General features: G+C 33.3%; 1 protein-coding gene across 2 annotated transcripts in view; it reads left to right on the forward strand.

Annotated features, from left to right (window-relative positions):
- The window catches only part of LOC139513127 (macrophage mannose receptor 1-like), an 81,920-nt gene that overhangs the window by 53,037 nt on the left and 13,429 nt on the right, over nt 1–15,454 (forward strand). The window contains exons 32-39 of one of the 2 annotated variants that reach the window (XM_071301354.1): nt 76–176; nt 538–645; nt 1,433–1,468; nt 2,400–2,522; nt 6,411–6,577; nt 7,546–7,645; nt 9,783–10,018; nt 11,715–11,883. In XM_071301354.1, the coding sequence (XP_071157455.1) occupies nt 76–176; nt 538–645; nt 1,433–1,468; nt 2,400–2,522; nt 6,411–6,577; nt 7,546–7,645; nt 9,783–10,018; nt 11,715–11,883 (1,040 nt within the window). Of the gene's footprint in view, nt 1–75; nt 177–537; nt 682–1,432; nt 1,469–2,399; nt 2,523–6,410; nt 6,578–7,545; nt 7,646–9,782; nt 10,019–11,714; nt 11,884–15,454 lie in introns of both variants that reach the window. The other variant, XM_071301353.1, reaches the window with a different exon arrangement.

Genomic DNA, 15,454 nt, shown 5'->3' on the forward strand with positions numbered 1-15,454 from the left:
TAAACACTGAAAATGCTGAAATAAAAATTCTACTTGTAACAAAAGAAAATATTTTATTTGAGAATCTATTTATAGGTGGAGTGACGGCTCTGTACTTGATTTTGAAAGCTGGAATGGAAACGAACCCAATGATGCATTTGGAGGTGAAAGGTGTGCAGGATTGCTTTCCTCCAATGGTTAGTACAAGGAAGAAAGATATGAAGTTATTAATAAATAAAAATGATTCTAAATTAAATTCTGCTACTAGAGAAATCATTCAATATTTCACTTATATTAATGTTTGAACAACAAAATGATGATATTTTTTAAAAAATTTTGTCTAAATAATAGCTAATTCCACCTTTAAGAATAAATTAATAGTGTTTTGAAAGCAAAGAAATTAATCATATTTTATTTTTTTGAAATTATATGTAGTACTGTGTATATTTATATTTTTTTCAATACATCTTTCTTGAGGTTTGTAAGCAAACTTAAACTGCTTTTAATAGTATGAAAGGTTAATAAACAAATTATGCAGTTTTACAATGGTTTTAATAGGGAACTGGAATGATGACAATTGCAACCAACAAATAGGATTTATCTGCAAAAAATCAATAGGGTCTGTTGGACCTGTGACTCCTGCTCCACCACAGTTAATCTCTGGAGGTTGTTCTGTCACTGGATTTGTACCAGAACCATATGGTAAGTTGTACGATGGTAGCTATGTATAGTGTATATGGTAAGTTGTACGATGGTAGTTATGTATAGTGCATATGGTAAGTTGTACGATGGTAGCTATGTATAGTGTATATGGTAAGTTGTACGATGGTAGTTATGTATAGTGTATATGGTAAGTTGTACGATGGTAGCTATGTAGTGTAGGGTCTGTTGGACCCGTTACTCCTACACCACCACAGTTAATCTATGGAGCTTGTTCTGTCAATGGATTTGTACCAGAACCATATGGTAAGTTGTACGATGGTAGCTATGTATAGTGTATATGGTAAGTTGTACGATGGTAGCTATGTATAGTGTATATGGTAAGTTGTACGATGGTAGTTATGTATAGTGCATATGGTAAGTTGTACGATGGTAGTTATGTATAGTGTATATGGTAAGTTGTACGATGGTAGCTATGTAGTGTAGGGTCTGTTGGACCCGTTACTCCTACACCACCACAGTTAATCTATGGAGGTTGTTCTGTCAATGGATTTGTACCAGAACCATATGGTAAGTTGTACGATGGTAGTTATGTATAGTGTATATGGTAAGTTGTACGATGGTAGTTATGTATAGTGTATATGGTAAGTTGTACGAGTTATGTATAGTGTATATGGTAAGTTGTATGATGGTAGTTATGTATAGTGTATATGGTAAGTTGTACGATGGTAGCTATGTAGTGTAGGGTCTGTTGGACCCGTTACTCCTACACCACCACAGTTAATCTCTGGAGGTTGTTCTGTCAATGGATTTGTACCAGAACCATATGGTAAGTTGTACGATGGTAGTTATGTATAGTGTATATGGTAAGTTGTACGATGGTAGTTATGTATAGTGTATATGGTAAGTTGTACGATGGTAGTTATGTATAGTGTATATGGTAAGTTGTACGATGGTAGTTATGTATAGTGTATATGGTAAGTTGTACGATGGTAGTTATGGTATAGTGTATATGGTAAGTTGTACGATAGTAGCTATGTAGTGTAGGTTTGTACCAGAACCATATGGTAAGACCTACACCTATTTGCTATTTGTCTGCAATTTCTGGACATCATAAAGGTTGCTGTTAAATTTAAAGTCATACTAAAAAATGTCTGATGCAACAAATAAATAGTGATTGTTGTATGCCTTTAAAATTTCAAGTGTCTTATATTCTTGGGTCAAGTAATGTAAGATTCCCTAATAGTGATACGGTCTATTATTCTGTATTGTAAGTATATATGGTAAGTTATAGTATTTTATTCCATGTTTTTAGGGTATGGTGTGACTTCAATTATGTATTGTAAGTTATTTTATGGTATGGTGTTACTTCAAAGATCTGTAATGTTAGTTAATTTTATAGTAAAGTATGACTTCATTGATTTGTGTACTGGATTGTAAATTTGGTAACTTGTTCATTCTTTGTACTGGATTTGAAATTTCTTTTGGTAAGTGGTATCTTGTTACAAATGTACTATATCTTTAGGTAATGTTAATGCTAAATTTAAATAGTATGTTGTAAAAAATGGTTTGTGGTGCATTTAGTGATGTGAACTACATCTTAAGGTAATGTTTATGTTAAATTTAAATAGTATGTTGTAAAAAATGGTGTGTGGTGCATTAAGTGACGTAAACTACATCTTAAGTTAATAATACGTTGTGCAGAACTACATTTTATGTTGATTAATGCCTTTTACTTACATAACATTTTTCTTCTTCAGGTAACAAATGTTTTTATGCCAATAACAACACAACTCCAACAGATTGGAATTCAGCTGTGCAGTTTTGTAGAAAGTTCGGTACTGGATATGATATTGCTGCAGTCAACAATGAAATTGAACAAGGTAGAATATCATATGAATCGTAACATTAGGAATAGTTAGAGGTCTATAAAACTGGCATAAAATGGACACACTGGGTAAAGAAAGCTGTTCTCATATGCTTTATCACAGGCTTAATGTTTTTTTAGCTCACCTGGCCCGAAGGGCCAAGTGAGCTTTTCTCATCACTTGGCGTCCGGCGTCCGTCGTCGTCCGTCGTCGTCGTCCGTCGTCGTCCGTCGTCGTCCTGCGTTAACTTTTACAAAAATCTTCTCCTCTGAAACTACTAGGCCAAATTTAACCAAACTTGGCCACAATCATCATTGGGGTATCTAGTTTAAAAATTGTGTCCGGTGACCCCGCCAACTGACCAAGATGGCCGCCATGGCTATAAATAGAACATAGGGGTAAAATGCAGTTTTTGGCTTATAACTCAAAAACCAAAGCATTTAGGGCAAATCTGACAAAGGGTAATATTGTTAATCAGGTTAAGATCTATCTGCTCTGAAATTTTCAGATGAATCTGACATTCCGTTGTTAGGTTGCTGCCCCTGAATTGGTAATTTTAAGGAAATTTTGTTGTTTTTGGTTATTATCTTGAATATTATTTTAGATAGAGATAAACTGTAAAAAGCAATAATGTTCAGCAAAGAAAGATCTACAAATAAGTCAACATGACCAAAATGATCAGTTGACCACTTTAGGAGTTATTGCCCTTTATAGTCAATTTTTAACCATTTTTCGTAAATCTTAGTAATCTTTTAGAAAAATCTTCTCCTCTGAAACTGCTGGACCAAATTATTTGAAACTTGGCCACAATCATCATTGGGGTATCTAGTTTAAAAATTGTGTCCGGTGACCCCGCCAACTAACCAAGATGACCGCCATGGCTATAAATAGAACATAGGGGTAAAATGCAGTTTTTGGCTTATAACTCAAAAACCAAAGCATTTAGAGCTAATCTGACATTGGATAAAATTGTTAATCAGGCGAAGATCTATCTGCCCTGAAATTTTCAGATGAATTGGACAACCTGTTTTTGGGTTGCGGCCCCTGAATTGTTAATTTTAAGGAAATTTTGCTGTTTTTGGTTATTATATTGAATATTATTATAGATATAGGTAAACTGTAAACAGCAATAATGTTCAGCAAGGTCAGAGTTACAAATAAGTCAACATGACCAAAATGGTCAGTTGACCTCTTTAGGAGTTATTGCCCTTTAAAGTCAATTTTTAACCATTTTTCGTAAATTTTATATATCTTTTACTAAAATCTTCTTCTCTGAAACTGCTGTGCCAAATTGATCCAAACTTGGCCACAATCATCTTTGGGGTTTCTTGTTTAAAAAATGTGTCCGGTGACCTGGCCATCAAACCAAGATGGCCGCCACTGCTAAAAATAGAACATAGGGGTAAAATGCAGTTTTTGGCTTATAACTCAAAAACCAAATAATTTAGAGAAAATCTGACATGAAGTAAAATTGTTAATCAGGTCAAGATCTATCTGCCCTGAAATTTTCACATGAATTGGACAACCTGTTTTTGGGTTGCAGCCCCTGAATTGGTAATTTTAAGGACATTTTGCTGTTTTTGGTTATTATATTGAATATTATTATAGATATAGGTAAACTATAAACAGCAATAATTTTCAGCAAAGTAAGATCTACAAATAAGTCAACATGAACGAAATGGTCAATTGACCCCTGTAGGAGTTATTGAACTTTGTAGTCAATTTTCAATCTGCTTCCTTTGTTTAATATTCACATAGACCAAGGTGAGCGACACAGGCTCTTTAGAGCCTCTAGTTTAATTGTACCAAAATAATTGCTGAATGAGTTGGAGATGAAATGCTTTTTAGTTATAATGACTTGTCTTAAACACTAATATAAAACATCTTTGATTCAAATTAAGTTTGATTTTTTTGTTTAAAGATCAGAAACTAACTGACCTAAATTTTGTCTCTTAAGGAGGTTCACGGCGGCGTTTTGCATTTGCGCCGATCTGCATTTCATTTGCGCCGATTTTTTCCTTCATTTGCGCCGATTTTTTTTTTCATTTGCGCCGATTTTTTTACAGGTAAATTACAGGTAAATAACAGGTAAACAGATATAAGAGGATATGGTATTAGTGCCAATGAGATAACTTTTCATCCCAGTCTTTGAAGATACATCTCCAGACTTTTCCTTTACCGTACTCGTAGATCTTCAGCCTCGGTCTTTCGGTCAACTGCCACATGGTTATGTTCTTTCTGTGTTTTGGTTTGACAATAGTCTCCCAATCAGAATCCGTTGTGACTCTGGCTTTACACGATTTAATGGTACATCGGCAAGATATGTTATTTTTCTGGACACTGACCCTCCGATATGTATGGCTGTCGAAGATTAAAGAATTGACTCATCGGGTCGTTACAATATGTCCATCGTGTTACAACGAATTTCCAGAACAATTAGAATCAAAATAAACTTAAAAATGGTTTACTTTCATAAATAGTCTTCCAATCAGCTTGGATGGAGAATTGTCTCATTTGCATTCATACCACATCTTCCTATATCTATTAAACATAAGTGAACAACATTTATAATCAGATATACCAATAAACCTTCAAGTTATAGTACAAGTAAAAGTATTAATTTATTTTTACCTGTAAATCCAATTAGGAGAAATTATAAAATCGGCGCAAATGAAAGAATGGAAATTTTCAAAATCGGCGCAAATGTCATACGCCCGTTCGCGGGTACAAAAATTTTGGCCAAAAATTAAACATTTGTTTTTTCATTACAAATTTTATTTATTACACTATCAGTTATTACTTTATGATATGGTACAAAAATCAACCAAAAAAAATCGATTCGGCTTGGCCCCAGATGACTTTTAAAATGTTTTTTATCATTGAAAAAGTTCCAAATTATCTCCCTTTGGTGCAAAAATGCCATTTTATGGCCATAAAATTGAAATATCTTCTTTAACTCATCGGTGACCTATATTTTTTGTTATTGTTTTCAAATAAGGTTTACATAAACTAAATAATTGTAAAATTTTTGCGATTTCTGTAATTTAGTTCTTTTTTTATTTCGATATTACCTTTATTTCTCCTATGAGTTCTACAGAAAAAAGGGACATTAACAAAAATGTATGCTTCTTTCGGAGGCAGATTGTGAGCTTAAATGAACGGTGACCCCATATTTTTATTTCATTTTTCTATTAAGTATATGATAAAGTTCATTTATGAAAAAATATAGAGAAATCCTATATTAGGAAAAAAAATTGATTTAGACCCGCGAGCCCCCTTAAACATAAAAAAAAATTAATTAGAATTATAGAATTATGAAGTTTCCATCTTTCAACATAAATGTTCATCAGACTTCACCCTCTCCAATACCAAAAGGAAGACAGGAATTTGTGCCCAACATAAAATACTGTGCCTTCCAGTACAAATCCATGTAAACAAAAATAACTTTTTCTTCCAGTACAAATCCATGTAAACAAAAATAACTTTTTCTTCCAGTACAAATCCATGTAAACAAAAATAACTTTTTCTTCCAGTACAAATCCATGTAAACAAAAATAACTTTTTCTTCCAGTACAAATCCATATAAACAAAAATAACTTTTTCTTCCAGTACAAATCCATGTAAACAAAAATAACTTTTTCTTCCAGTACAAATCCATATAAACAAAAATAACTTTTTCTTCCAGTACAAATCCATATAAACAAAAATAACTTTTTCTTCCAGTACAAATCCATGTAAACAAAAATAACTTTTTCTTCCAGTAAAAATCAAAGGAGTTAGCAACTTATTTTATGATGCTTCTGCTTACAATAGAAATAATTGTTCATTATCTATTACATTTTACCTCTTTCAGCTTTCCTTACTTCATTGATCCTAATGTTTACCATTTTTTATCCCTTTCAGCTTTCCTTACTTCCTTGATACAAGGATTTACCACAAATCTATGGATTGGACTGAACAATTTGAGACATGGCAATAGATTTAATTGGCAAGATAATTCAGCATTCTTCTACTCCAACTGGAATGCAGGAGAACCTAATGGTAACTCACAAAGAGGACGAGGGAGAACAGTAAGTAACGTAAACAAACTTACATTTCTAAGCTGGAATGGAAAGACATTTCCTGATCAATGGCAAAGTTTGTGACCTCAATAAAATCTTATATTCAGGCAATTCATAACAAATGTCATTTCAGGGAACACTTAATCAATCACTGAACCTATTTGATTTAGGTATTTTTCTGATCACATTGTTGGGAAAAGTACGCCAAAGGAACACTGAGAGCGTGATATTCAAATATTTATTGCCTAGTAAGGGATCAGTATTTTAACCAGTGATTATCAGTATGTATATCAATGCTTCAGTTTTTCAGTCATTTTGTTTATCTGGTAACCATGGTATCAAGATAAAGTTGGGGTTTACAGAAGGTAATAATAAAGTTGTCTTCACAACAACTGGAAACCTCAGTTCTGGAAATTTCTGAATTTGGTAACGTTAACAAAATTCATTAACAGTTACCGAATTTCATTAACTGAACCATTAAATAATTCGGTAACTACAGAATTTATTTGGTTTTGACATTTATAAATGTATAAGGAATTGATAAGGATTTTTGAACATTTGTCATCGGTTTTCATCAATCCGTAGATAGATTTTAATTTTACCAGGCAGAATTCTAGAAATTTGTCTGCAGTTCCGTCTGAAATTGTAAAATCAAATGAACACTAAAGGTACCGACTTTGGTAATGGTTCAGTTAATGAATTCAGTAACTGTTACCGAATTTGTTAAAGTTACTGAATTCATAGATTTCCAGAACTGACCTCTTACGCATGATTATTATAGTATCAAGTTGTATACCTCACTCTAGGAGTTGGCTAAATATCAATCACTGAACCTCATATTTGATTAGCAGCTGGATAATGATGAGTTATAATGGGTTTTCTTGCAAGATGCTTTTCAATATTTTGAACGGAAACAAATACTTTAACAAAAACTACAGCAATGAATATTTATTTGCATCTATTATCTTTTATTGCAGGAAGATTGTGTAGAAATGTATGTGAAGAGTGTTATAGCTGGTTCTTGGAATGATCAAAGGTGTAACACGCCTCGTAATATTTTATGCCAAGGGCCAAAAGGTAAACAAATTATTCTCTTTAACCGTTCTTTATCAATTAGAAATCCAGGATTCCAGATGTTAAGAGTACCACAACCCAAAATGGATCAAAATTCAAATTGGTTTAGAACCATTAAACACATTTTTGCATGTACCATTTAAAATATTTTGGCATGCACCATAGACACTTGTTAGCATGTACCATTCAAGAGTTATGTAGCTTATTATTTGCAAATTTTAAATTTGCTTTCCAAATATACTGACTGACTTTAGAAACGCAACACTAGATTGTTCTTTTTAATTCCCATTTTCAAATATGCAATTTTTTGTAAACAAACTTATGAACAGTAAGTTTTTTCATTACTTCAATGTTTAAAAAAATGCCAGTTCGAAAGTTGAATTGATTACGTCATTTTCAATGTTCAAATATTGTGGTATACACTGAAACCCTGGTTTTCCCTTTCCCAATGAACGTGTCACCGTCAATAGCAATGACTACCTGTAACAAACGCCAAAATGATTGTCAGAAAGGTCAACCAATTCTGTTCGGCACGTTCTGGGTTCTGATTTGCACCTTCTGATTTTTTCGTTGTTCCACCCATTACAATGGGTTTTGGCAATTATGCGGTTGAAACTTTAAGGCTTTAAATGTTTTCTGCAGTCGATTCTTTGGCAGTTCAGTTAATGGGAAACATTTATGGCATAAATCTGTACAAAATGGCATTCAGCAATTTGATTAACAGTTGACATTGCGGCCGTAGACCTGTCTTGCAAATGACGTTGCGTAATCAAATTCTATTGACGTTGCATTGTCACTACCTGTTGATCTGGGTATTGATGGTCTTCAACAAATCCTGTCTACCGTTATCATTGTCAGAAGAACAGTAAGACGAGTTTCTGACATCAAATCGTCTGTTTACAGCTCGTTCACGTTTTCCTTTTGCAGTATTCTAATGGGTTAATTCAGTTTTTTATTCCTCAGTCTTAGCAATATATGGAGATGCAACATTTTTAAACTGATTGAAGTGTGGCCAAGGATTGAAAGAACTGTTTCACAAAGAAAAAAACCTGAAAAAATCTTTTATTGCTTTGAAATTTCACTTTCTGAAATTCGTGCGATCTCAATGATCCGGTATATTCAATAACCTCAGGTTTGTCAGATGTTGATTTTTTCGAAAGAGAAAGACGTATGATGAGCATGAATAGTAGTTGTATGAGGATCAAACATGATCTGGTAAAAAAATCTAAAAAAATGAGTGTTGCTTTTTTAAAGTAAGTCAGTATATCATGACTTTACTGTAGGTGCTGCTCTCCACATTTTGCAGTTCATTCAAAATTCAGACACAATTGCTATATGTTTTTGAGAAACCAAACGGTTCAACTGGTTGAAAACTTTACCAACTTCTGTAGAAAATTAAAGTCAAGTCATCAAAGTGCAAGGTGATAAGATAAAGCATACTTAAAATCCTATAAGACTTTAATTTCACCTCATTGCTTTAAGTATAGAAATTTATAGCAAACATTTTCATACAAGCGATGAAACATATTTATTTATAACCCATTATATTTCTTACTAATATAAGGTATTTGTACATGTATTATTAGTAGTATATAACAGTGTGCTAGTGATATATACGATATATAAGGGTCAGTAAATTCCTTATGGGGTGTGAGCAAAGCTCAAATTTTCATTTGGAATTTACTGACCCAAAATATTTTGTATTTGGTCACTTGCACACTGTATAACAAATTTATCTCACCAACTATCTTAACCAGGGGTTCTTAAAAATATTTGAGCTAGGTGGACATTTTTTGTCTGATCCACTTCAATCCCCTAAGAACTAGCAACAAAGGCAAGCATTTTAATCAGTTGGGCATCATACATGTATATCAACATCGTTTGACACAAAAACAAATTTAAACTTTGTCTTTTTATATATGTTTTGACGTAAACTGTTGAGGGTGCATCATCATATGCAACATCAGCATATTAATAATATCTGCCTTAGACTCTAAGAAAACGTTGAAGTATAATGGAAATATCAAGGTCAAAATGAATTTGTAAAAGTGGAGTCTTTTGAATAAAGTCTTTTTATATGCTTAACTATGCAAATGACTTTATATCAAAATATGAATTTGTAAATTTTCTTCTTTTACAGCTGTAGGTCAGGCTACTCTGTCCCCAAGGAAAAATTGTAGAGCAGGATATGTCTCCCATGGAACAAGTTGTTATAAGTTTGTAAAGACACCAGTCCAATCATGGCAACTGGCAGAAAATTTATGTCAAGGTGATGGTGGCGTTCTTGCGTCGATCAATTCTAATTATGAGAACTCATTTATAGAATCTCAAATGGGACCAAACTTTGATTACTGGATAGGACTACAATTTGACCAGGTATAACTTCTTATACTTTCCATGTATTACTGGATAGGACTACAATTTGACCAGGTATAACTTCTTATCCTTTCCATGTATTACTGGATAGGACTACAATTTGACCAGGTATAACTTCTTATCCTTTCCATGTATTACTGGATAGGACTACAATTTGACTAGGTATAACTTCTTATCCTTTCCATGTATTACTGGATAGGACTACAATTTGACCAGGTATAACTTCTTATCCTTTCCATGTATTACTGGATAGGACTACAATTTGACCAGGTATAACTTCTTATCCTTTCCATGTATTACTGGATAGGACTACAATTTGACCAGGTATAACTTCTTATCCTTTCCATGTATTACTGGATAGGACTACAATTTGACCAGGTATAACTTCTTATCCTTTCCATGTATTACTGGATAGGACTACAATTTGACCAGGTATAACTTCTTATCCTTTCCATGTATTACTGGATAGGACTACAATTTGACCAGGTATAACTTCTTATCCTTTCCATGTATTACTGGATAGGACTACAATTTGACCAGGTATAACTTCTTATCCTTTCCATGTATTACTGGATAGGACTACAATTTGACCAGGTATAACTTCTTATTCTTTCCATGTATTACTGGATAGGACTACAATTTGACCAGGTATAACTTCTTATCCTTTCCATGTATTACTGGATAGGACTACAATTTGACCAGGTATAACTTCTTATCCTTTCCATGTATTACTGGATAGGACTACAATTTGACCAGGTATAACTTCTTATCCTTTCCATGTATTACTGGATAGGACTACAATTTGACCAGGTATAACTTCTTATCCTTTCCATGTATTACTGGATAGGACTACAATTTGACCAGGTATAACTTCTTATCCTTTCCATGTATTACTGGATAGGACTACAATTTGACCAGGTATAACTGCTTATCCTTTCCATGTATTACTGATTTTCCAGTTTTACCTAATTGTTTTTATCCATTACTTTATATGAACCTATTCAAGTTTAGCTCTATAAGCATGACATTGGTATAGCCCTATATTTTTATTGGCTTAACTTTTTATTTTTTTACAATTTATTTCTAACTTTAACATATTGAATTGTAATTGTTAATAAATTATGAATAGCAGCTACTGATGAAATTACTGTAGATTAATTTTATTTTTGTGGGTATCAATTTTCATGGATTTAGGAAAACTTGTAGTTTGATGGATATTAGATTTGGTGGTTTTGACAATCTCTGCATACATGACTTGTAGGAAATTTGTCTTTCATTGATTATTTGAATTGGTGGTTCACTTGTACCAACAATACCCATCAAAATTGATATCCACAGTAACAGGTATTGCTTTTTATTGGCTGACAGTTAAAATATATAACAGAGCCGACTGTGCAAGGGCTGTATAGCCAGTCAAGGTCATTAAAAACTTTCATCATTATATATAACAGATAATGCTTTTTATTAACCCCAAGTTAAAAATATAACATACATGACAAAAGTTTACACCTTACAAAAAGAAAATGTCACAAATTAAAGAAAGACAGATTTGTTAAAAAAAAAGAAGATAGATAAATAGACAATTGGTATTGTAAAAGATAATTGATTTGAATCATGGTTTGAAATACAGCCTTATAATTACACTGATTGAAAAAAACAATGTTTATATATATGTATTTTGATATATTCTTCCCAGTTTAAAGGCACTTATCACTGGCAAAAGAGTTGGCCTGTTACATTTACAAGCTGGGGTTATGGTGAACCAAGTCAGGCACCATCAGACAGATGTGTTAAGTCAAATAATGGACTATGGGATGATACTACCTGTTCTCTTACTCTAGGATACGTCTGTGAAATCAATTCTGGTATGTTTGAGTGTATTGACAATAATTAATCATAAACATTATGAAGTATAAAGTCATTAAAATTTTCAGCAGCCTTAAATATTTGAGTCATTTATTCTTATTACACATTGAACTGCAGGGAATATTGAAATAAAAATAATAACAAAAGGTCAATAGTACTTTAGATTATTACCTTTTCAAGATTTAAAATTTTTCAATATTATTTGATATTAACCTTTCATAACAGTCATTATTTCCACTACTTGCATATTCCTTAACAGTTGTTTTAAAAATAAAAAGATGTGATATGATTGCCAATAACTCTTCAACAGAATGTCCAGAAATAAAACGACATTTCATATTTTTTAGTTTCCTACAGGTATAAAAGGTAGGTTTTGTTATCAAACTTTACCTGTGCTCTAGAGCAGCTTTATTGAAAATTGTATGCAATAATTTGATGCATGATCAACAAACATGGCTGATATTTCTAAAATAGAACAGAGTGGTTTGCATATGCTTTGGAATATTGTCTCAATAAATATAAAAGATGTAAAAAAAAATGCTACCTAAAGTTGATGAAGATGCCAATTTTTAGTTTTTTAGTTTTTGTTGAGCATGCAACACCTTTCAGAGAGCAAGACATAGGGTTGGTAAGGGCTAAAGTAGCTAATTTCCTTTAAGATTAATATTTCATAAGGTAGAGGACCTGGATGCTTCATTCTTTGTATATAGATGCCTTATTTTATTAAGTGTCTGTCTGTCATATGTCAGTAATCCTTTATCTCATTTTCTTGGATCAGTGACCTTGAAAAAAAGTTAAGTTTTTGTAATGTTAATTTCCCCCTTATTATGAGTAATAGACTAATAGACTAATAGTAAAACTGTGTTTGGTATTGAATACCTTGTAATGTCCTCATGCCTGTCGGACAGTTTTCACTTGACTTTTGCCTCACTTTACTAATCAGTGAGTAAGATCAAGTTATCTTGGTAAAATCTATATCTCTGATACTATAAGCAATAGGACTACCATATTTGGTGTATGTTATGATTGTATGGTAGATACAGGCGCGGATCTAGCCATTTTAAAAAGGGGGGTTCCCAACCCAGAGTAAGGGGGGGGGGGGGGTTCCAACTATATGCTCCCATTCAAATGCATTGATCGGCCAAAAAAAAAGGGGGGTTCCAACCCCCGGAACCCCCCTGGATACGCCACTGTGTACATGTCTGTCTGGCAGGTGTGATCTGACTTTCACCTCATTATCATGATAATTGGTCATAATAAAAGTTTTCATGATTTTGTCAGTTTATCAGTTATCATAACCAATAGGTCAGCTATATTTGGTGTATGTTATGATTGTATGGTGTACATGTCTGTCTGACATGTGTGATCTGACTTTCACCTCATTATCATGGTAATTGGTCAATAATAAGTTTTCATGATTTTGTCAGTTTATCAGTTATCATAACCAATAGGTCAGCTATATTTGGTGTATGTTATGATTGTATGGTGTACATGTCTGTCTGACATGTGTGATCTGACTTTCACCTCATTATCATGGTAATTGGTCAATAATAAGTTTTCATGATTTTGTCAGTTTATCAGTTATCATAACCAATAGGTCAGCTATATTTGGTGTATGTTATGATTGTATGGTGTACATGTCTGTCTGACATGTGTGATCTGACTTTCACCTCATTATCATGGTAATTGGTCAATAATAAGTTTTCATGATTTTGTCAGTTTATCAGTTATCATAACCAATAGGTCAGCTATATTTGGTGTATGTTATGATTGTATGGTGTACATGTCTGTCTGACATGTGTGATCTGACTTTCACCTCATTATCATGGTAATTGGTCAATAATAAGTTTTCATGATTTTGTCAGTTTATCAGTTATCATAACCAATAGGTCAGCTATATTTGGTGTATGTTATGATTGTATGGTGTACATGTCTGTCTGACATGTGTGATCTGACTTTCACCTCATTATCATGGTAATTGGTCAATAATAAGTTTTCATGATTTTGTCAGTTTATTAGTTATCATAACCAATAGGTCAGCTATATTTGGTGTATTGAATGATTGTAAGGTTTACATGTCTTTCTGGCAGGGTTCACATGAACATGACCTCATTTTCAGAGTTCATTGGTCAATAATAAAATTTTGTATTAAGATCTAGTTCTCTGGTACTGTTAGCAACTGGACCACTATTTTTGGTGAATCGAATAATAGTATGGTGTACATGTCAGTCTGGCATAGTTTGATTTTGTAATGTTAATGTGATACGTGTAGGTAAACCTTCATATTACAGACTTATAACATGAAATCAATAAATATTTTAAAAAACAAGGGAGAAGTTTCAGCTTTTTAGCTCACCTGGCCCAAAGGACCAAGTGAGCTTTTCCCATCACTTGGCGTCCGTCGTCGTCTGTCGTCCGTCGTCGTTAACTTTTACAAAAATCTTCTCCTCTGAAACTACTGGGCCAAATTAATCCAAATTGGCCACAATCATCATTGAGGTATCTAATTTAAAAAATATGTGGCGTGACCCAGCCAACCAACCAAGATGGCTGCCATGGCTAAAAATAGAACATAGGGGTAAAATGCAGTTTTTAGCTTATAACTCAAAAATCAAAGCATTTAGAGCAAATCTGACATGTGGTAAAATTGTTTATCAGGTCAATTTTCAGATGAATCCGACAATCCGTTGTTGGGTTATGGTCTGTTGATTTCTTTAGGAGTTATTGCCCTTTATAGTCAATTTTTAACCATTTTTCGTAAATCTTAGTTATCTTTTACAAAAATCTTCTCCTCTGAACTACTGGGCCAAATTAAACCAAACTTGTCCACAATCATCATTGGGGTATCTAGTTTAAAAATTGTGTCCGGAGACCTGGCCAACCAACCAAGATGGCAGCCATGGCTAAAAATAGAACATAGGGGTGAAATGTAGATTTTGGATTACAACTCTGAAACCGCAGCCTTTAGAGCAAATCAGACATGGGGGTAAAATTGTTTATCAGGTCAAGATCTATCTGCCCTGAAATTTTCAGATGAATCTGACAACCTGTTGTTGGGTTGCTGCCCCTGAATTGGTAATTTTAAGGAAATTTTGCTGTTTTTATGCCCCACCTACGATAGTAGAGGGGCATTATGTTTTCTGGTCTGTGCGTCCGTCCGTCTGTCTGTTCGTCCGTCCGTTTGTTCGTTCGTCCGTCCGTCTGTCCCGCTTCAGGTTAAAGTTTTTGGTCAAGGTAGTTTTTGATGAAGTTTAAGTCCAATCGACTTCAAACTTAGTACACATGTCCCCTATGATATGATCTTTCTAATTTTAATGCCAAATTAGAGTTTTTACCCCAATTTCACGGTCCACTGAACATGGAAAATGATAGTGCGAGTGGGGCATTCGTGTACTGAGGACACATTCTTGTTGGTTATTATCTTGAATATTATTATAGATAGAGATAAACTGTAAACATCAATAATGTTAAGCAAAGTAAGATTTACAAATAAGTCAACATGACGGAAATGGTCAATTGATCCCTAAGGAGTTATTGTCCTTTATAGTCAATTTTTAACAATTTTCATAA

This window comes from Mytilus edulis, chromosome 2, assembly GCF_963676685.1.
Source record: "Mytilus edulis chromosome 2, xbMytEdul2.2, whole genome shotgun sequence".
NCBI lineage: Eukaryota > Metazoa > Mollusca > Bivalvia > Mytilida > Mytilidae > Mytilus > Mytilus edulis.